The sequence below is a fragment of the Sorex fumeus genome, unplaced genomic scaffold (genome assembly GCF_029834395.1).
Source record: "Sorex fumeus unplaced genomic scaffold, SorFum_2.1 ptg000126l, whole genome shotgun sequence".
Classification (NCBI taxonomy): Eukaryota; Metazoa; Chordata; class Mammalia; order Eulipotyphla; family Soricidae; genus Sorex; species Sorex fumeus.
The window spans coordinates 6,679,622-6,698,825 of NW_026606183.1; the positions used below are offsets into that span (position 1 = coordinate 6,679,622).

At 51.1% G+C, this 19,204-nt stretch overlaps 2 protein-coding genes across 4 annotated transcripts; one reads left to right on the forward strand and one right to left on the reverse strand.

Moving 5' to 3' along the window:
* The first annotated feature begins 42 nt into the window (after positions 1-42).
* CFAP119 (cilia and flagella associated protein 119) lies at positions 43-3,683 on the forward strand. The gene is made up of 9 exons (XM_056137614.1): positions 43-367; positions 584-615; positions 1,328-1,393; positions 1,518-1,687; positions 2,169-2,239; positions 2,388-2,504; positions 2,597-2,666; positions 2,883-2,969; positions 3,472-3,683. The coding sequence occupies exons 1-9, from the start codon at positions 167-169 to the stop codon at positions 3,648-3,650; spliced, it is 993 nt and encodes a 330-aa protein (XP_055993589.1). The 5' UTR covers positions 43-166; the 3' UTR covers positions 3,651-3,683.
* Positions 3,234-14,828, reverse strand: PHKG2 (phosphorylase kinase catalytic subunit gamma 2). 3 transcript variants are annotated; one of them, XM_056137611.1, is made up of 10 exons: positions 14,715-14,828; positions 14,276-14,388; positions 12,215-12,390; positions 11,894-11,948; positions 8,375-8,440; positions 8,137-8,300; positions 4,841-4,931; positions 4,590-4,743; positions 4,393-4,518; positions 3,253-4,300 (listed from the first exon to the last, which is right to left on the reverse strand). In XM_056137611.1, the coding sequence occupies exons 2-10, from the start codon at positions 14,368-14,370 to the stop codon at positions 4,010-4,012; spliced, it is 1,218 nt and encodes a 405-aa protein (XP_055993586.1). In that variant the 5' UTR covers positions 14,371-14,388; positions 14,715-14,828; the 3' UTR covers positions 3,253-4,009. The 3 variants fall into 3 exon arrangements, with proteins under 3 accessions (XP_055993587.1, XP_055993588.1, XP_055993586.1); XM_056137612.1 differs by lacking the exon at positions 8,375-8,440 and having other exon boundaries at positions 3,234-4,300; XM_056137613.1 differs by lacking the exon at positions 14,715-14,828 and having other exon boundaries at positions 3,251-4,300; positions 12,215-12,476; positions 14,276-14,389.
* Between the last annotated feature and the right edge of the window lie 4,376 nt (positions 14,829-19,204).

The window sequence follows — 19,204 nt, forward strand, 5'->3', positions numbered from 1 at the left end:
TTGGCAGCAGCCCTCTGCTTCCCTTCCGCGTACGCCCCCTTAGCAACGCTCACCGTTGATACCCACGGGCCTGCCCGCGACTGACCTTCCCTGCCCGGAGAACCGACGGTCTCCAGAGTGGTGGAACCGAGCCTTGTGGTCACCTGCGGCAGATAGGCGAGACGACATGATCCGTCAGAAGTCCAGGCAGTCCCTGGGACTTAGAACGCGGCCCGAGCCTGAACAGCCCTCCGAGCTGCTGCGGGAACCTGCCAGTCGCCCCAGCTCGGTCGACTCGCACAGGCGGACGGGAACTGGCGTGAGGACAGAGTCGGAGACCCTGGCTTCGGCGGCAGCAGACGACGACCCCGCCGCCAGCTTGTTTCCGGTGAGGGCGCATCCACAGTCGCCGTTTACTAACGTTCAAAAGGTTGCCCCGGCCTCTTCAGTGAAAAGGCTGTTGGCCCATGAATAGTACTTTAGGGACTGCTGGAGCCTCGCCCACCAGCGTTGCGCGGGCTTTCCAGACTCGAGAAGGCAAGCTGGCGCGTCCGGACCGGGAGCGGCACAGCTCAGCCTTCCCCGGTCTGCTTTCTCTCCGCAGCCACCCTTACCCCAGCCCCGGATCTGCATGTGGTGAGTGTGAAGATAACACTTCCCACTTGCATTATTACTTTAGTACCGAGTAGCCAGGCCCCCCCACCCCCGGTCCGTTTTACAGAAGAGGAGACTGGGGCCGAGATGCGATATCCAGATGCCTGGGAGGCAGCTCTCCCTTCTCCCTAGTTGAGCAGTATACTGGTCACGGGCAGGGAGCCCGAGACTGGGGGTGTAAGTGGAATGCCCATTTCTATGGACACTATCTGAACACTAAGACTCGCTGGGCTGGGGAATTAAGAACAGGGCCTGGTTTGTGCCCGAGTTCCATCCCTGGCACTAGATCATGTCCCTGCCCCCCTCTCCCAGCACTGCTAGCTTGCTGGCTGTAACCATGGTGTTTCCATAGCACTTGAAGCAAACCCCTAACAGGCATACTCAAGGGCAAGAATCTCTGGACGGCCTATGTGTTTTAAAATAATGCCCAGTGTTAGGGATGGCAAGGGATAGGCAGAGTGGAAAGAGCGCATTCTAACTTTAGACTTTGTAAATGCAGAGAACTAGAGCATTCATCCAGACCAATGGAGGAAGAGACCAAGAGGGGGAGGGCGCTTGCTTTAGGCTACAGAGTCAGTTAGTGGAAGGGTCAGAACTCAAACTCCATCTCCTGGCTTTCAGCCCAGTGTATCAGTCGTAATCTTATGGCACTGAGCCATACTGTCCACTCACATCTCTTCTTTTCCCTCTACAGGAAGTACCTGGACATCCATTCCATGCACAGGCTGGAGAAGACAGCCAACACTGAGGAGATGAGGAAGTATGGGGGAGGGGGTGATCAGCAGGGAAAGAGTACTGGGAAGGTGTGAGGAATGCCTGGCTCCAAAGCATGGGATGGTGACAGCAGACCCCTACTGCTACTCTTCCTCTCTCTGTCCGCACAGGGTGTTGGCGGAGCTGCTGGACCTCAGCTATCCTGAGCAGAGCCTCCAAGAAGCCATCACACTGGACCTCTTCGCTCATGCACTCATCTTTTGCCGCCAGCAGGGCTTCTCACGGGAACAGACATCAACAGCGTGTGCCCTGCTCCAGGATCTTCACAAGGCCTGTATCGGTAAGAGGCAGCGGCTGGTGGGTTTGAGCCAGGGAAGAGACTGGGAATGCTCAAGTGACCACAGGACACCTTTTGTTCTATCATTCTCATAAAAACATATTTAACCTTTGAAGTATTCAATTTATAAAAGAAGCTAACTTTCTAAGACTATCCCAAGGAAAATTAACAGATGCAGTTTTGCAAGCTCCTTCCTTATTCCATTTCTAGAACTGATTTCCTTCCAAATGTGTAACAGGACTGGATTAGGTTTTTCTTGGTTTTCTTAGTTTGGTGCATGCACTATAATCTGAGCTTCATGAGGGTAGGAACCCTGTGTTTTGTTCCAGGCCTAAAACAGTACATGTGTATCTCAGGGTGGTTCAATAAAAGGAATCTAATTAAAAAATTAAAATGAACCTGCACCTGTCTGCTTCAAATGTCTGTGATCAGTTTCTCAGGAAGAAACTGAAGAGTAACCAGCACATCTTGATTTCCCTCCCAGCAACCCCTTTGGGCAATGTGGAGGAATGTTACCGCTACTTCACCAGCGCTCTTTTTTGCCATGGAGTCAGGGTCAGTTTTCTTGCATTGGGGGTCTGCCCTCTCCTTCAGTTCTGACCTGATCTCCTACTGTCTGTCACACAGACCACCCTCATCTTCCTATGAGGTCCCATGGGGCTCCCCATGCTCCTTCCAGAACTAATTCCTACCATCCCCGCAGAGGCCCCCCTTCAGCATCGATCTCTTTAAGGAGGAACAGCTGCTGGCCCTTGCAGATTATGTGGTGAACACCTACTTCCGCCACTTTAAGCTCTACAAATATGTCTTTACACCCCAGGTACTGGGCCGGGAGTGCTGACAACCCTCACCTCTTCCTTAACCTCAGTGAAGGTGCTCGCTTTCTTGACCCAGTCTCTTTCCTCTTCCCAGGTGCGACTTGATCTGTCTTTAACTTACATGGGGCTACAGGCCCCCACTCTCTCTCCAGAGGGTGAGACAGGTGAGGGAGCAGGTGGAGGCTGGGCAGGGGATGGCAATGAGGCTGAAGCCTTGGTGGTGGGGATGGTGGTAGTATTTGGGGCCATACTGGGTGGAGCTTGGGTTTACTCCTGGCTCTGTGCTCAGGGGATAGTATGTGGTGCCAGATTGGCTGCATGCAAGGCAAGTGCCCTATCCGCTAAATGATCCAGCCCTGGCTCCTGCCTCTTGTTTGCAGAGAAAGAAGGGGAGGCAGCAGTGGAAGAGCAGGCCGTCATCCTGGAGGAGGAGGCGGAAGCAGAGGCCACGCCAGAGCAAGAGCCAAGTGAGGAGCTGGGGCTGGGGCCGCTGGGTTTTCCCTGCGCCTGCAGGCAGGTGGGAAAGGAACATTAGGACTTCAGGCTGCTTTTAGTCACAGTGTCTAAGATTGCCAAAGATCAAAATGACAACTAGATAAAACACACAGCCTGGGGAGAGGAAGAAGCTCTAGACAAGGATGAGTGTATGAAACTGATGACAGAAGTAGCCAGCACACATTTGTTGATACCATGTGCCAGGCAAGCCCTGTTTTCATGTTTATTAGCGCATTTCATCGACCTTTCATCATAGATGCTAGGTGTCCCTGCTATCTTTTCACACAGTAGACTGGGCTATGGGAAGGTCAAATAATCTGCCAAAGGTCCCACTGCTGCTTGGCCGCAAGCCCGCCCGCCTTGCCCCACCTATGCCTCTGCTCTCCAAGGGGCAGTCCCCGAGGTGCCTTGGTGATGGTTAGCCCAGCCAGGGGCGGTCCCTTGGCCCCAGTGTCTCTTTCCCTGGTCCTGCAGGTCACATATCTTTCCTCCGAGCCTACATCAGGACTCAGTTGAACAAGGAGCTGGAGCAGCTCAAACAGCTGGTGGAAGAGCAGCTCAAGGCCAGCGAGGAAAGGCTCAACAGCAAGTTGGTCACGTTAGAGCGGCCCTTTCAGCTTCCACCAGGCAAAGGGAAGAACAAGACCAAGTGACTCAAGGTTTTCCCCAATAAAAGTCTAGGTCTGAGTGGCCACATCCCTATCCCCCTACTGAACACCTGCCGGGCTTCCCGGTGGAAGCCGGACACCAGACATAGGGCACTGGCTTTCCTGGCAGAGCAGCTTTTATTGCATAGGCGGTGACGCGGGCAGAACTCTCTAGGCCAGCTGGAGCTACCTGAGTGACTCCCTCATCCCTCGGCTCTGATGGTGAAGCCCTGGCCAGTGGCCACAGGTGCGCAGGGCTGGGCTTTGAGACTGATCACACGGTGGCCATGGCAGGCAGAGTGGCTGAGAGAGCCTGGAGGGACTGGAATGTAGAGAAGCTTGGCGGGCTTCCCCATGCTGCGGCGCTAGCCCTGCTCCAGCATTGTCTCATCGCTGACAGAAGCCGAGTCTTCCTCCTCTTCAGGACCCCCAGCGGGGAAGGGCCGAGGGGGCAGGTGCTGGAACAGGGCCGCCCGATTCTGCTGCTCGCCCTTCTTCACCCAGTGCCCATACAGGCGGAAGGCACAGCTGTCGATGAGGCGCCGCACGGGCCGCAGCGCATAAGGATCCCTCAACAGCGCACTCTTGGTCAGGGGCCGAGCGCGGTGGGTGCTTAAGGCCACTCGTCCAGCTGCCAGTATCGTCCAAACTGCCACCTGGGAAGGGGCAGTGTAAGTGCCACGAAGCCATCCACCAAAGATCATTATGACAGAGGCATCATCCTGGACCCTGACACTCTCAGGCTTACCCGGAACCGTTGGCGGGGGGTAAGCGTCCAGGGCTGGCCGCCTTCACAGCGCTCAAAGAAGGGGTGCAGTAAAGCTTGCTCAGCTGTCAGGCGCTTCTCAGGATCCACTTGCAGCAGCCTCGAGATCTAGCGAACACCCCAGCGCATGAGGGGCGGCTCTCGGGCTTCCCACCTCCCCAACCCTTGGCCCCGCTTACCAGGTCTTTGACGGTATTTGAACGGTCATCCCACTCGGGCGAAGTGAACTGGTACTGGCCCTCCATGATCATGCGCAGCATGAGGATCTGGCGCCGGTGCCAGAATGGTGGCGAGCCGGCCAGGAGTGTGAACAGAATCACCCCACAGGCCCAGCTGGGAATGAGACCTGAGTTAGACAGGACTCAATGATAAGCAGAGAGGTCGAAAGATAATACACGAGGGAGAAGGAAAAGGGAGAGCAGAAACTCACAGATCAACCTCCCTGCTGTAGCCAGGGTGGGTTTCATCCATGGAGCATTTCAGGATCTCTGGTGCTAGGTATCCTGGCGTCCCACACAACTCTGGAAGAGAAGGCTAAGATCACTGAGATGTCTCTGGGGCCCATCCCCGCAGCCGTGTGCTGCTCCCTTACACGCCTCCATAGTAGCCGTCAGAGCCAGAACGAAGTGTGGACTGACCTGGCGAGGTCAGGGGTGGAGTCTCAGAGACCCTATACCTGCTAAGCTCCCAAGAGTCCCAATGGCCTTCCTGGGAAAATCTGATTTTTTGGGTTGACTTCAAGATTCCACCTTAGGTATGGAACACTGAACGCCCTTTCATTTAAAAAAAAAAAAAAGTGGGTTGGCTGGAGCAGTAGTGCAGCGCGTAAGGTGCTTGCCTTGGACACGACCAATCTGGATTTGATGTGGTCCCCAACGTGGCCTCCCATGCACTGCTCACACTCACTGGAATGAGTGTGAGCCAGGAAAAACCCTGAGTACGGTGTGGCCTAAAACAAAATTACTTGGGTGCCACCCAAGAAACATACCTTCTTTAAATGAACACACAAAGTGCCTCTGTTCCAGCTGTAGTCCAATCCTTCAGCCCACCCCTTCCATCACTTGTATTTTTACACACCTAAGACATATGGGAGATCCAACTTGAATCTTCTCTGAGTTCCAGTCTTTCTGTCTAAATCTCTTCCTACAGTCTACTCTGATTAGCACAACCGCCAAATACAGAAGCACAAATGGGATACAAGGCATTTTTCTTTCTCGAAAGGTTTGTTTTGGCCACACAGGCTGTGCTCAGGGCTTACTCCTTGCTCTGGACTCGGGGATTACTCCTGGCAATTCTCGGGGGACCATATGGGGTGCCAGAAATTAAACTTGGGTTGGCCACAGGCAAGGCAAGTGCTTTACATGCTGTAACTATCTCTTTAACCCACATGTGAGAGTTCTTGAAGCACTGGGTACAACCGTTGTTAAAACCTTGTCCTGGTTTTCCCCCATTGTGGCCTCAGGAGCAAGTCGAGACTAATAGTACAGGGTTCTCCATGACTTGATTTTTTACTTTTCCCATGGGGAGATGAAGTGGGGTGTGGGGGAGAGGAAGAGGGAGAAAACCTGGCGATGCTGGGGCTTCTCCTAGCTATGCACTAAGGAATTACTCCTGGCATGTTTGGGATGGGGGTGAGGGGACCATATGGGATGCTGGGAATCAAACCATTTGTCCATGTGCAAGGCAAGTTGCCCTACCTGCTGTACCATCTCTCCAGTCGCCTCAGGACTTGATTTTAAGCCTCTTAGTTTCCATTAGTTCAGATACCACCTCTTTTCATCCCAACAATTCCCAAACTGCCATGGCACAAATCCAGATCTTAAAAGGCCTAAAATAGTACAGCGGATAGGGAGCTTGTCTTGCGTACGACCAACCTGGGTTTCATCCTGAGTATCCCATACCCCTTAGCCCCCTCAGGAGTGATCCCTCAGTGCACATCCTGGAATAAGCCCTGAGCACTATTCGCTGGATGTGGCCCAAAAAGGAACTAAATAGAAAATGACCCACTTGGGAAATTCATTCCTCTTTCATGTGTTTCCTGAACACCCATTCTGTGCAGATGTATGTTAGATGTACCTGAACAAGTAATTTACCAGAAAGCAAGCAAATCGTACAGTAAGTTCTGTCATGAAGGAGGAAGATATAGGAACCCCCAAAAACCCACCCGAACTCTAACATGACCTGAATCTTTAAAGCTTTACAATAATTTCCTTATTTGGGGATGGGCTGGGACCACATCTAACAGTGCTCAGGGTACCCTATGTGGTGCCAAGGATCAAACTAGGCCAAAGCAGCCAGATGCAAGGCTTACCTCCTGAACTATCTTTCCTAAATTACAGCTCTAAGGAACTTGGGTCCCCGAAGCACTGCCAGGAGTGATCCATGAATGTAGGGCTCTGAGCCCAGTTGGGGTCCCAAAATCAGGGGGTGACAGACAGTACAGGGATAAGGGCACTTGCCTTGCCTGATGCCAACCTCAGTTTGGTATACTGATCCCTGAGCACAGAGCCTGGAGGAGACCCTGAGCATACCCCAGTGTGGCCCCCAAATCCTAAATGGAGAGAGGTGACAGGTGAGATAGGACACCCAAGAGAGAGGGACGGGGGGGAGGGGGGGTCACAAAGGCAGGGAAAGGTGTGAGTAGAAACCAAAGGATTTGTGTCTCCAGACAGGGAGCATGAGCTCTGAACTGAGACAGTTTAAGTACCAGCAACATGATCCGAAAAGACCCCTCACCTCTCCTCTGTAAAGAATATACATAAAAACTATTACGTCTATCAAATAGTTGGAGCTACAGCGATAGCACAGTGGGTAAGATGTTTGCCTTGCAAGCGGCCAACCCGGGTTCGATTCCTTGGAGAGCCCAGCAAGCTACTCAGAGTAGCTTGACCAAGAGACTGGCAAGCTCCCCGTGGCGTATTCGGTATGCTAAAAACAGTAACAAGTTTCACAATGGAGACGTTACTGGTGCCCGCTTGAGCAAATCGATGCACAATAGGAGAGGGCTACAGACAGTGCTACGTCTATCGAAATCATTTAAAGAAATAAGCGAGGTGTGGTGCCGGCTCACAGCGCCAGTGTATATATGCTATTAACAAGCACACCACAAGGTCACCGAAGGAGAGGGAGAGGAAGGAAGAGGGGCTTGGGCTCTCACCAGTGGTGCTTAGGGCTGGCTCTGCACTCCGGTCACTCCTGGTAGGGCTTGTGGGGGGAACATATGTGGTGCTGGGGACTGAACTGGCCACACGCAAGGCAAGCGCCCTACCCACTGCACTCCCACTCCCACACTTGGAACTTCAGTCTCTCATCTGCACTACAAGTATTTCCTCCAACACATTTTCCTCTCTTTTACTTTCAGGGGGGCCTTGGGCCAGGCAGCACTCAGGCTACTACTGACAGTGTCCTGGTGGGGGCTCGGGGACCCTGAGAGGTCCCTACAAAGCAGCACCACCAACCCCTCTGTTCCTGGCACAAGTCTGGTCTTCCAAGGCCCAGCTCTGGAGCTTCCTTACCCCGCACCCCACCATGTGACTTCCTGGTCCTCCAGCTGAATTCCTTCCCTGGCTGCCTCGGCACACGCCCTCGCAGGCTTGGCCACTTGTCTGCTCCATCCTCCCCAGTCAGGGAGCACCAGAGAGTCCTTCCCAGTACTCCCTAATTTCTCCCTTTCCTGGGAACCTGGGACTCAGGCAGCCTCAAGCCTTGGGCACTAGACCCTCTCACCTCGAAGCTTCTCGCCAGGTTCCAAGTGGCAGGAGAACCCAAAATCTGAAAGGCGGATCTGCATATTGTCATCCAGGAGAATATTCTCGGGCTTCAGGTCTCGGTGCACGATGTTGTTGGCGTGGAGAAAGCTCACAGCTTCCAGCAGAGACCTCATGATGGACCTAGGGAGGGCAGAGTCTCCTCTGCTTCTCCCGCCCACCCCCATGCCTGACCCGAGCTCAGGCCCAAGCATTACCTGGTTTCCTTTTCTGAGAGGGCCACCTTCTCCGTGAGATAGTCAAAGAGCTCTCCCTTCCGCATCCTAAGGGACAGGAGTTGGGAGGTAGGTGCATGCCACAGCAAAGCTGAGAAAATAAGCCTTTGCTCACAGAAGATCCCAAGGGCGAGGCCAGTAACGAGAAATTCCTCTAGACCAGAGGCTCCCAAAATTATCTGGCCTGCCACCCACTATCAGAAAACCGAACAAAAAAGTTTACTCATCACCACCCTAGAAATCTACCTTTTTATGTTTTTGGCTCTTATGCCACACTAGCTGTGTGCTCAGGAATCGCTCCTGGCTCTGTGCTCTGCACCCCCAAACCATTCCAGTATGCCCGCACTTTGGGAAATACTGCCCTAGACAGATGAAGAGTTCTCCAGGCAGAGAATATCAAGCATGTGCCAGACGCTTGCGGCTGGCTGGCCGGCCAGCAGCTGAGCTGTGCTACAATGGGGCTGAGCTGCCAAGAGTAAATGCCTTCATAATAATTAGCAGGAGAATAACTTGTTATTTGAGAACAGCCCCAATTTGTGGGGTGGCAGGGATCAAACCCACTTATGAGTCTTTACGTGCACGAAGCCGTGGCGCCTCAAAAAAGCCTTTGGAGGGAATGTATTTAGATCACAGGCCAAATTCTAAAGAGCAGTAAAAGAATTGAACAAGATTTCATCTTCAATGTTCCTTTTATTGTGGCCTCCAAAGCAGTGCTCAGGGCTTCTGGGAGCCATGCCAGGTCACAGCCAACTGGGCCAGAGGCTCAAATGCAAGTGCTTAAGGACATGTTCTGCTCAGGTCCTGTGGTGCCAGGGGCGACCCAGGCTAGCCTGGCAGTACTTGAGAGACTGCAGGGAGACTCGGCAGTGCCCAGGGTACCAGGGATCAGAGCTGGGTTTCAGGCATGTGCCTCATATGCTGCACCATCTCCTGTACCACCTCCCTATCTTGTACTTAAAAAGGAAAAATGAAAAGATTACAGGAACCATAGAGATAGTACAGGAGGCAAAGCAAAGTGGCAAGTGCTTTGCCAGTGGTCAACTCAGGTTCTGTTCCGACCACCATGTTTAGTTCCCTGAGTGCTACCAGGTATGGCCCAAAACACTCTCCCAAGTGAAAAACATTTAATTAGAAAAACTTAAAAGATTACAGGACCAAGGAAATACAGCTAACAGGATAGAGCTGCGGCCCCTGCCCCAGCGGGCACAGCCAGGAATGGTCCTGAAGTCCCCAGCAATTCTGGGCTCAAACACAGTACTGAAGGACTTGATCACCAAGCCGCTCTGGCTGCATGGAGGAGTCACGGGTCAGCAGAGGCGTCCCTGAGTCCCCTAAATTAAAGAATAGCCCTAGTGGCTCCTGGGCATTAAGAGTCAACTTCTGTCAGGACTGTCCCCTACAGAACCAAACCAAACCAAACCAAACCAAACCAAACCAAACCAAACCAGATAGGTACTTCCCAGGTAGAGTAACTGTTTTGTAAATTTAAATGGTGGCATGTAAAGATACCTACTGCTACTGCTTTGACTTACATGATTTTTTTTTTCAATTATAATTTTTGTTTGGGGGGCCACACCCAGTGGTGCTTAGGACTCCTGGCCAGGGGTCACCTCTGGTGATGCTAGAGGAACCATACATGATGCAAGGAATCAAACTGAGACTGGCTGCAAGGCAAGCTACCTTAATCTCCTTGCTATCTCTCTGGCTCTCAATTGCTCTTAAATTTTATTTTTTGAATCTCCCCGGTAGGCCCAAAAGGGCCTCCAGGGTTATACCCAGCATTGCAGAGGGCCATGAGGTGCCAGGGATAGAATTCAGGACCTCATGCATGCAAGGCACATAACTCTTTGAACTATCTCTCCCCAGTTTATTTTCATCCCCCTCCCCCATGCTGTCCTTGTCCTGGACAGGCTATATACATGCCTGCTGGGATGCTCGCTGGGATGCTCACTGGGGTCACAAAAGTGCTCGCCACAAGTGTTCACCGAGGTTTGCACTCCTTTATTTGTGGTGCTTTCACACATGCTCCCTGGGGTTGTCGTCACACATGCGCTTGCCCCCTCCAGGCTATGGTGAGCGCACATCTTTTTAACTGCAGCTCTAGCTGAGGACCACATTCCTTTTTGTGGTGCTTACACAGTATTGGGGGCAGTGTGGCTGGAAAACCCTTGAGGTTTGTGGGATAGCAGACAGCTGGTCTACCAGGACTGTGCATGGTGCATATGGGACACTGGGATTTGAATTTCCATTGTTAGCTCCTAGAGGATATGACACCAGCGCCATACACATTGCTGTTAGCCCCTATAGGACACCATGGCCATATACTTCCCCTGTTAGCTCCTGTATGATATGACAACAGGGCCATATACTCCCACTGTTTCTATCCCAGTAACCTCTCTTTCTCTTTCTGGTTTTTAAGCCAGAAGTGTACAAGACTTTACTCGTGGCTCTGTGCTCAGGGATCATTCCTGGTAAGCCCTTAGAATATCAGGAATTAAACCTGGGTCAGCTGTATGCAAGGCAAGCACCTCACATTCTGGACTAATTCTCTGACCCTTTATTTTTTTATTTGAGGGGCCATACCTGGTGGTGCTCAGGGCTTACTCCTGGCTCTGCACTTAGGGATCACTCCTGGCCGTACTTGGGGAACCATATGGGGTGCTGGGGAGCAAACCAGGGTCAGCCACTTGCAAAGCAAGTGTCATACTATCGCTCCAACCCTTCCCTTTTTTTGAAGGGCCATACCCATCTGTGTGTGATCAGGTGCCACAGGGCCCGTAACTAGTGGGGCTGGTATGTGGCTGGAGAAAACTTAGGGCCTTGAGGCTGGAGCGATAGCACAGTAGGTAGGGTGTTTTCCTTGCACGCGGCTGAGCCGGGTTCGATTCCCAGCATCCCATATGGTCCTCTGAGCACTGCCAGGAGTAACTCCTGAGTGCAGAGCCAGGAGTAACCCCTGTGTATTGCATTGCCGGGTGTCACACAAAAAGCCCAAAAAAAAAAAAACACACAAAAAACAAAAAATAACCAACTTAAGGGCCCAGCACATGCCAGGCATGTGCTCTACCACCTGTGTGCTATCTCACAGGATCCTGTGAGGTCATTTCTGTATTTAAGACCACTTCCCCACCCCCACCCCCCCGCCCCCAAGAGGCATCTCTTAAGTATTTTGTATTCAAATGATTCTCTTTTGAGTCCCTTTGCAATTTGTTTACAAAGCACATGTCATTAGACTGACTAATGACTGAGAATCTGGGTTATCCTTCTCTGCTAACTAAACAAACCCAGAAGACTGAGGTATTCAGGCCCTTGGATATGACTCACAACTACTACACTGGAAGAATTTGCCTCCAACTGTGTGTTTAGGAAAAGGAGCCTGAGCCACAGGCCCGCAGGCCAGGCTCCAGCCAGGAGAGGAAGGAGTGGGCGGATTCGCTTTCTCTGCACTAGGAAGTGAGGAGGCAGCAGTGGCATCTGAGAAAGGGGCAGGGAGATACTCACAGGTCAAACACCAGGAACATGAAGCTAGGAGACTCGTAGGAATCGATGAGAGTGACTGGGGAAAGAGGCAGAGAGGCAGAGAGGAGATGGAAAGGAGTGGGTGCCTATTCATGAGGCGTTCCACCCGGAGGCAGCCGTGGGCTGTTACTGGGAGGGATGGAGAACCAAAGGCGGCTGCGGGGACCCAAAGCTGACCACGCTCTGAGGTGGAGCAGCGCCAGGAGGAAGGGGACAGAAGCATGAGAGCAATGGGGGAATGGACTGGGGGAGAGACAGCAGGAGATGACTGTCGGCTAACAGGAGTGGGGAATGTAGCCTCACTGATGTGGGGGTGGCCGGCGACCTGGCGAAGGATATGTGTCTCTCGCCGAGTGGCTTCCCGCACCTCCTCCAGCTGCTCAGGACTCAGTCGCTCGGCTGTCACTTCCATGATCTTCACGGCAAATTCCTGGCCAGTGGCTCGATGAACACAGCGGCGAACCACAGAGCTCACTCCTCTGTCAAGGCCGGGGAGCAGAGTCAGGGCTGCCTCCTCTCGTTCCTCACACCCATTCCATCAGACTTGGAAGGACCATCTGGAAAACTGGGCGACTGACTGGAGTGCTCACCCTGCCTCACGGTAACCCCAGTGAGCAATGGGGGTGCCAGCATGATTTGTATCACAAACTCCAATCCCATTCCGCCAGTCCACCCCAACCCTCCCTCGGTGACCAAAGGCAGTCATTTGTACACAGGGCCCCAGCCGCTGGCCCTGGAAATCTACAAGGAGAAAGTGACAAGGAATGACCTAAGGCACCTTTAGACAGTACCCACACTCACCCAACCCCAAGCTCAGAGCTCCCTTACAATATTTCTAGTCAACGAATGGAGACCAGCATTGAGCATTAGTAAGACCTTTCTTCATGATCTAGATTTGCCACTAATTAACCTACAAACAATCTCCTGACAAAGTCTCAACTTCTACTTTACCTGCTCTGGAATGGGGCCCAGAGTATCTTGACAGGATGATGGAAGATCTCGAGGTACCCCCATTCGTTGTCGTAAAGAATGTCCCAGATAAAGACTCCCTTGCCTGGTTTTGTATTACTTACTCCATGAGCGCCTAAGCTAAGTTGTCCATATCTCCGGGATCTGGCCTCAGACCACATTTTGTAAGGCTCAAAAAGACCCTCTGGATTCCACTCTTTGCCCTCACATACCCTCATGCCTGTACTTGCCTGGCCTCAACGTCCTCCAATAACTCCCTCTACTTGGCAGGGTCATTACTCACATCTCCGATCCAACCAAGTGACAGATTACTGTTGATCTTCTAGCCAGCCAAGCCCACAGACATGTCGTGCAACACTCTCTACAAAGGTATTCACATATCACACCATATTGTCTTCCTCTTAGCCACTACACAGTTTTTTTTTTTCTTTTTTGCCCAACCACTAAGGGCATTTGAGTGTGAAGCTCCTGGTCTAACCACTCTTACTTGAGGGGGCCAGGAAGCATTCCAGCTGAGAGCCAGCCCGGTACTGCAGAACTAAGACATGCTGCAGCAGCATTCAGGGATGCCATGGGGTGCCAAGGATCAAACTCGGGGTCCCAAGCAGACAAGGCATTCTCTCCAACCAACTGAGCTATGTTCTCAATTGTTACTAATCTTTTAATAACAGAATCTTCTAAAAGCTGAAATCTGTAACAAAGATATACTTTCACAATTTTAGGGGCTTCAAAGTCTCCCTACAGTCATCCAACTAAGACCTGTTTGTATGTCCAAAGTAAATGGAACCACCACATTTCTGGGTATCCTCTATTACGTGACACAGCATTTTCCCTGTAAGAATGCGCAGGTGTGCAGTGCCAGGGACCAAACCAGGACCTGACGGTCAAGGAGCCACTGAGCTACTTCCTGCACCAAGTGCTTTCATTCTTAATTAAGCTACCGGACCACGTATCATCACTATCTCTGTACAGAGGGATACCAGGCTAGCTGGAGGTACTAGAGATTTGGTGCTAAAAGAACCATGCAGTGCCATGGACCAAACTTGAAATGCCCCCATCCCAGTTCTCTAATAGTGTCCAAAGCTATTTTTAGTGCTCTTATGTCACTTGGGAGTATCTTCAGTGCACTGACATATTTTCTACTCTGTGTTTCACTTTGAATATGGCATACAGGTGCTTCAACTATGTTTCTGAACGTAGTGTGAAAAATGGGACTGAATAACAGGAATCTAGTCACCACAAGTTCATCCACTAATCACTCGATCCTACACATTTTATAGCTACTTCGGTGTAACTGTAATCCTGGGGAGGACTGAATCCTTGGAGGGGGCTACCGATCCTTGCTAAGCCCAGGAGGCTTCTCATCAGCTGCTCTCCCGGGTCGTGTGGCCTCACCTGCCAATGACGTCCTTAGGGTCATATTTCTGGTAAAATTCCTTGGCAGCAGCCCAGTCGGGCAGATCATCCTCCGGCCCCACGTCCAGCGTCATTCTGAAAGAGGAGGTGGCCTGTGTGGAGGAAACGGAGGGTTGTGAGGGGAGGGAGGACCACAGGCTCTGCGTGGACACACATTGCGGCTCGCGATGGCGCAGCCCCTGCGGCTGGGGCGCCAGGGTCCTAGGGGATGGGGACGGGGTGGGGAAGGACTAGGGCGAGGGAGACCCTGCAAAAGGGTCTAGGGAATGGGACAGGTGGCAGGCCTGGGAGGGGAGGCGGGGGGAAGGGAAGGGAAGGTGTGGAAGGAAGAGGGAAGGGACTCTCGAACTGGCGGCTGTTGCTGCGCAGGCGCACTCCGTCGGCTCCGGGAGGAGCGCGGGGTCTCGCGCAGGCTCACCCTCGGGGGCGGAGAGACAAGCCAGGGTTGGCGGGAGCCCGCTCTACCGTGGCGTTCGCCTCTCGTCCCTTACTCCAGGTCCGGAAGGAGCCCGCGAACGCCCCAAGCCACGCCTCCACCCTGTTCACCAATAGCCAGCGCCGCCGGCAGACCAAGGTTCAAGAACCTTTCCGATTGGAAGCTGGCAGCCCAATAGAAACCCGGGCCCCCACATAGACCAATCATTCTCCAGCGCCTGGTGGGGGTGGCCCGAAGTCTCGGGTTGGAGGCCGGGACTCGGACCCGGAAGTTATTACTGAAAGCATGACCTCTAGGTAACCAGCATGCGGCAGCCACTCGGGCACCTTGTGCAATCTCCTCCTTGCATCCCACTTAATTTCGGCTTTTAGTGGTTAGTTTCGAAGCACCTGCTTTGGGTAGTTCGCACCCCTTAAGATGTTTAGAATTTGATGTGGACCTGAAATAGTTTCCGGTTTTGTAACTGTTCGTTGGCCCCCTGAATCTCTCTTAGGTGTTAGTTAACTGAGATGTCAAGAACCAAGGAAATGGCCCATCTAGTGAGTCATATGCCTAACAAATGCAAAGCTGAGAGCTCTGGTACCTGGTCCTTTCCCAGTACCACACAGGTTCAGATGTAGCCGGGAATCAAACCCACGTCGGCCGCGTGCAAGGCAAGTAGCCCTACCCACTGTACTATTATTTCTCAGGCCCCTGTGGGCCCTATAAAAAAATTGGGGCCAAAAATGTGGTTCATTGATAATGGGGTTGTCTTGCTGGGCCCAGGGGAGGGGCGGGCAAGAGAAAGGGAGTGTTTACAGCTTGAAAGCATTTTCTATTGATCTGAAGTCAAGATAGTTTTTAAAAGAATAGATTGAGGGAATAGAATATTCACTCCAGTAAAAGGGAGATGATTATCAAACAGCTTAAATGTTTCTGTAAATAGGGGTCAGAGGGAGAGGATACAGCAGGTAAGGCACTTGCTTCGCATGCATGGTGCAACCTTGGTTCAATTACCAGCATCAAGCCTCTTGTAGATGGCCTAAGAATCACAGGAAGTTGAGAAGCCATCTCAGTCAAGCTTCAGTGATTGCCTTTGCACTGAAACTCATCTTTGGTAACCTTCAGGAAGGGAAAGTCATGAAATAAGACTTCAAGTGTTTTGTATTTGCTCTTGGTTGATAAAAAATTGGCCTTGACCTCTTGATATAAAAGTTAACTGAATAGCAAACAAGGGCTTACCTTGTGGTACGGGGCTATACTTGGTGGTACGTTAGGGATCACTCTGTGGGGGACCATGTGCAATACTAGGGATTTAATCTAGTTGACTGCATGCATGAAAAGCAAGTGCCTTCCCCACCCTATTTACAGAAACCTCTTTTGTGGGAAGTGGAAGTTGGGCCACACCCAGTTATGTTCAGGATTAAGGAATAAGCCTTGCAGAGACTGGGGAACCCACATGTGCTGAGGATCAAATTTGGGTAAGCTATATGCAAGGCAAGTGCCCTATCCCCTATGCTACATCCCTGACCTTATTTACAGAAACTTTTAACGCATCTGATAAAGCTGTCTTACCAGAGAAAACATCCCATTCCCAGAGTCTGCCATCTTCCCTGCTTTTTTAGGCATTTGGGCCACACCCAGTGATGCTCAGGGTTACTCCTAGCAGTGCATACAGACGTTGAGGATCTAAACTGAGTCTGGTATGTGCAAGGAAAGTGCCTTACTTAAAAAAAAAAAAAGTACCCCCCCTTTTTTTAAAGACCAATATATTGACATTTAAAACTACGTTTATTTGGCCTTGGGGGTCACACCTGGTGGAGCTCAGGGCTTATTCCTGACCCTACACTCAGGGATCACTTCTAGTGGCACTCAAGGGACTAGGTGATACCAAGGATTAAACCAGAGTAGGCCACATGTGAAGCAAGCATGTGTGCTATCCACTCTTGGGCCCAAACTAGGGTTTGTTTTTTACGTTTTGGGTCACACCCTGCTATGCACAGGGGTTACTCCTGGCTCTGCACTCAGGAACCACCCCTGGTGGTCCTCAGGGAGCCATATGGGATGCTGGGAATTGAACCCGGGTCGGCCGCGTGCAAGGAAAATGCCCTACTTGCTGTGCTATTGCTCCAGCCCCAAACTAGGGGTTTTAAGTCTATCAAGAGTATAGATCTGTTTGGGGCTGGAGCGATAGCACAGCGGGTAGGGCGTCTGCCTTGCATGCGGCCAACCAGGCTTCGATTCCCAGCATCCCATATGGCTCCCTGAACACCGCAAAGAGTAATCCTGAGTGCATGAGCCAAGAGTGACCCCTGTGCATTGCCCGGTGTGACTCCCACCCCAAAAAATAGTTTGTTTTTTTTTTTTTGCTTTTTAGGTCACACCTGGTGATGCTCAGGGGTTACTCCTAGCTTTGAACTCAGGAATCACTCCTGGCGGTGCTCGGGGGACCATATGGGATGCTGGGAATTGAACCTGGGTTGGTCGCATGCAAGGCAAACACCCTACCTGCTGTGCTATTGCTCCAGCCCCAAGATGTGTTTTAAGAAAGGTAATGGGCCAGAGATAATACAGGAGTTAAGGAACTTGTCTTGCACAAGGCCAACCCGGGTTTGATCCACACGTTTCAAGTGCCAAGAGTGATGTCTGATCAGAGTCAGGAGTAAGTCCTGAGCATTACTGGTGTGTCCCAAAAGCCAAGAAAGGGGACAAAAAGGATAATGGATATATGGGAAAGTCGAAATTTTTTTACAAGGCCCCATGTGAATGTAAAAGGAATGTGTAGGTTGGGGGACTGGGTTTTACTTGGGCTGAAGAAAGCTCACAGGCTACAGTTTTATCTATGTTCTTCCCAACTCATTTCCTCCCCAAACTGTATAGTTCCCTAGAGCACTACTGGGTGTGGCCCCCAAACAAAAAACTTTAATGAGATCTCAAATACAAACAAAATTTTACTTAATGAGTGAAGAAAGGTTATTTCAGGCAATTAGATTTCAAGTTGACAGAATTAAGATTCCTCCTGATAGAGCTGAAGCCACCGCCCTGGGTTTTAGAGAAAGTTGAAAGAATTCTGAAGTTGTGCCTTGTTTTCCAAATCTCTGGTAAATCAAGTGACTCTAAAATCTGGTTTTAATATTCCCTTGCTAAAATGACAGCAATTTAAGACTTAAGTGAGATTTATAGATTGTAAATTGTTGAGCTCGTTTGTTAATGAAGACTTATTTACTAAACATTTTTTTTTGCTGTAAAATTTAAAAAACCTCTACTATGGTAGGAGTGACAGCACAGTGGTAGGGCGTTTGCCTTGCGCGCAGCGCAGCCAGCCTGGCCAAGCTGGGTTCTATTCCTCCGCCCCTCTCGGAGAGCCCGACAAAGCCTGGCAAGCTACTGAATCTCGTCCGCACGGCAAAGCCTGGCAAGCTACCCGTGACGTATTCAATATGCCACAGTAACAAGTCTCAAAATGGAGACGTTACTGGGCCCGCTTGAACAAATCGATGAACAACGGGAGGACAGTGACAGTGATGGTAGGAGCAAAAAAGGGTGAGCACTTTATTGCAGGTCAGGTTTGATTCATGGTTCCATGGTCCCCTGAACACTGGCCAGGAGCAGTGTGGGAAAATAGTTCTGCCCTGATCCTATCCTCACCCCCACACTGCTAGGTGTGGCCCACAACACTACAGGTGGAAAAAGAATCCTGAGATAATACAGGATGTAAGGCACTTGCACTATATGCTGCCAACAGTTCAAATCCCAGGTACCACATATGGTCCCCCTGAGCAGCATGGTGCAGAGAAAAACCCAAAAAGCTCTTAAAATTTGTTGTCCTGATGCCTATGCAGCACCCCACACAATTAAATCAAAATTTCTAGAGGGTAAAAGGCAGGCATTAAAATCCACCCGAAGCTGTGGATCACTCTGATGAGTGGTTCTTGGAGGGCCATATGCAATGCTTGGTTGAATCAGGGTCGGCTGCGTGCAAAGCAAGGACCTTATCTCTGTATTATCTCCAGTTCCCACCTTCCCTCTTCTTTGTGTGTGTATGTGTTTGGACTGCACCCAGCGATGCTTAGGGGTTACTCCTGGTTACTCACTCAGAAATTATTCCTGGCAGGGCTTGGGGGACCACTGGCATATGTGGGGATCAAACCCAGGTTGGCCATGTGCAAGGAAAGCACTCTACCCACTGCACTATCTATAGCCCCCTTTCCTTTTTAATAGTTTTAATTAGACAACTATAAGGAGAGTCAGAGAGAGAGAAAATACAAACCACATTGTAAGTTGTGATGAGGACAGCAGAGAATGTGCCAGACAAGGATCTAGAAAATGGGATGAAGAGATAGTACAGCAGGTATGGTCCTTGCCTTGTATGCAGCTGAACCGAGCACAATCCCTGGCACTTTATATTGTCCCCAGACCCTTATCAGGAGTAAGCACTGCTGGGTGTGGCCCACAACCAAGAAAAAGAACCAAACAAACTAGAAAGGAGGCTA

Excerpts from the sequence above, each read along its gene's own strand:
- PHKG2 (XM_056137611.1), bottom strand. The coding sequence starts at position 14,370 with ATGACGCTGGACGTGGGGCCGGAGGATGATCTGCCCGACTGGGCTGCT. Across the intron at positions 11,949-12,214 it reads CGCCGGCCACCCCCACATCA|TCACTCTCATCGATTCCTAC; the intron begins GTGAGGCTACAT and ends CTCTTTCCCCAG. Across the intron at positions 8,301-8,374 it reads CTCTCAGAAAAGGAAACCAG|GTCCATCATGAGGTCTCTGC; the intron begins GTAATGCTTGGG and ends TGCCCTCCCTAG.
- CFAP119 (XM_056137614.1), top strand. The coding sequence starts at position 167 with ATGATCCGTCAGAAGTCCAGGCAGTCCCTGGGACTTAGAACGCGGCCC. Across the intron at positions 368-583 it reads CCGCCGCCAGCTTGTTTCCG|CCACCCTTACCCCAGCCCCG; the intron begins GTGAGGGCGCAT and ends TTCTCTCCGCAG. Across the intron at positions 2,970-3,471 it reads CACGCCAGAGCAAGAGCCAA|GTCACATATCTTTCCTCCGA; the intron begins GTGAGGAGCTGG and ends CTGGTCCTGCAG.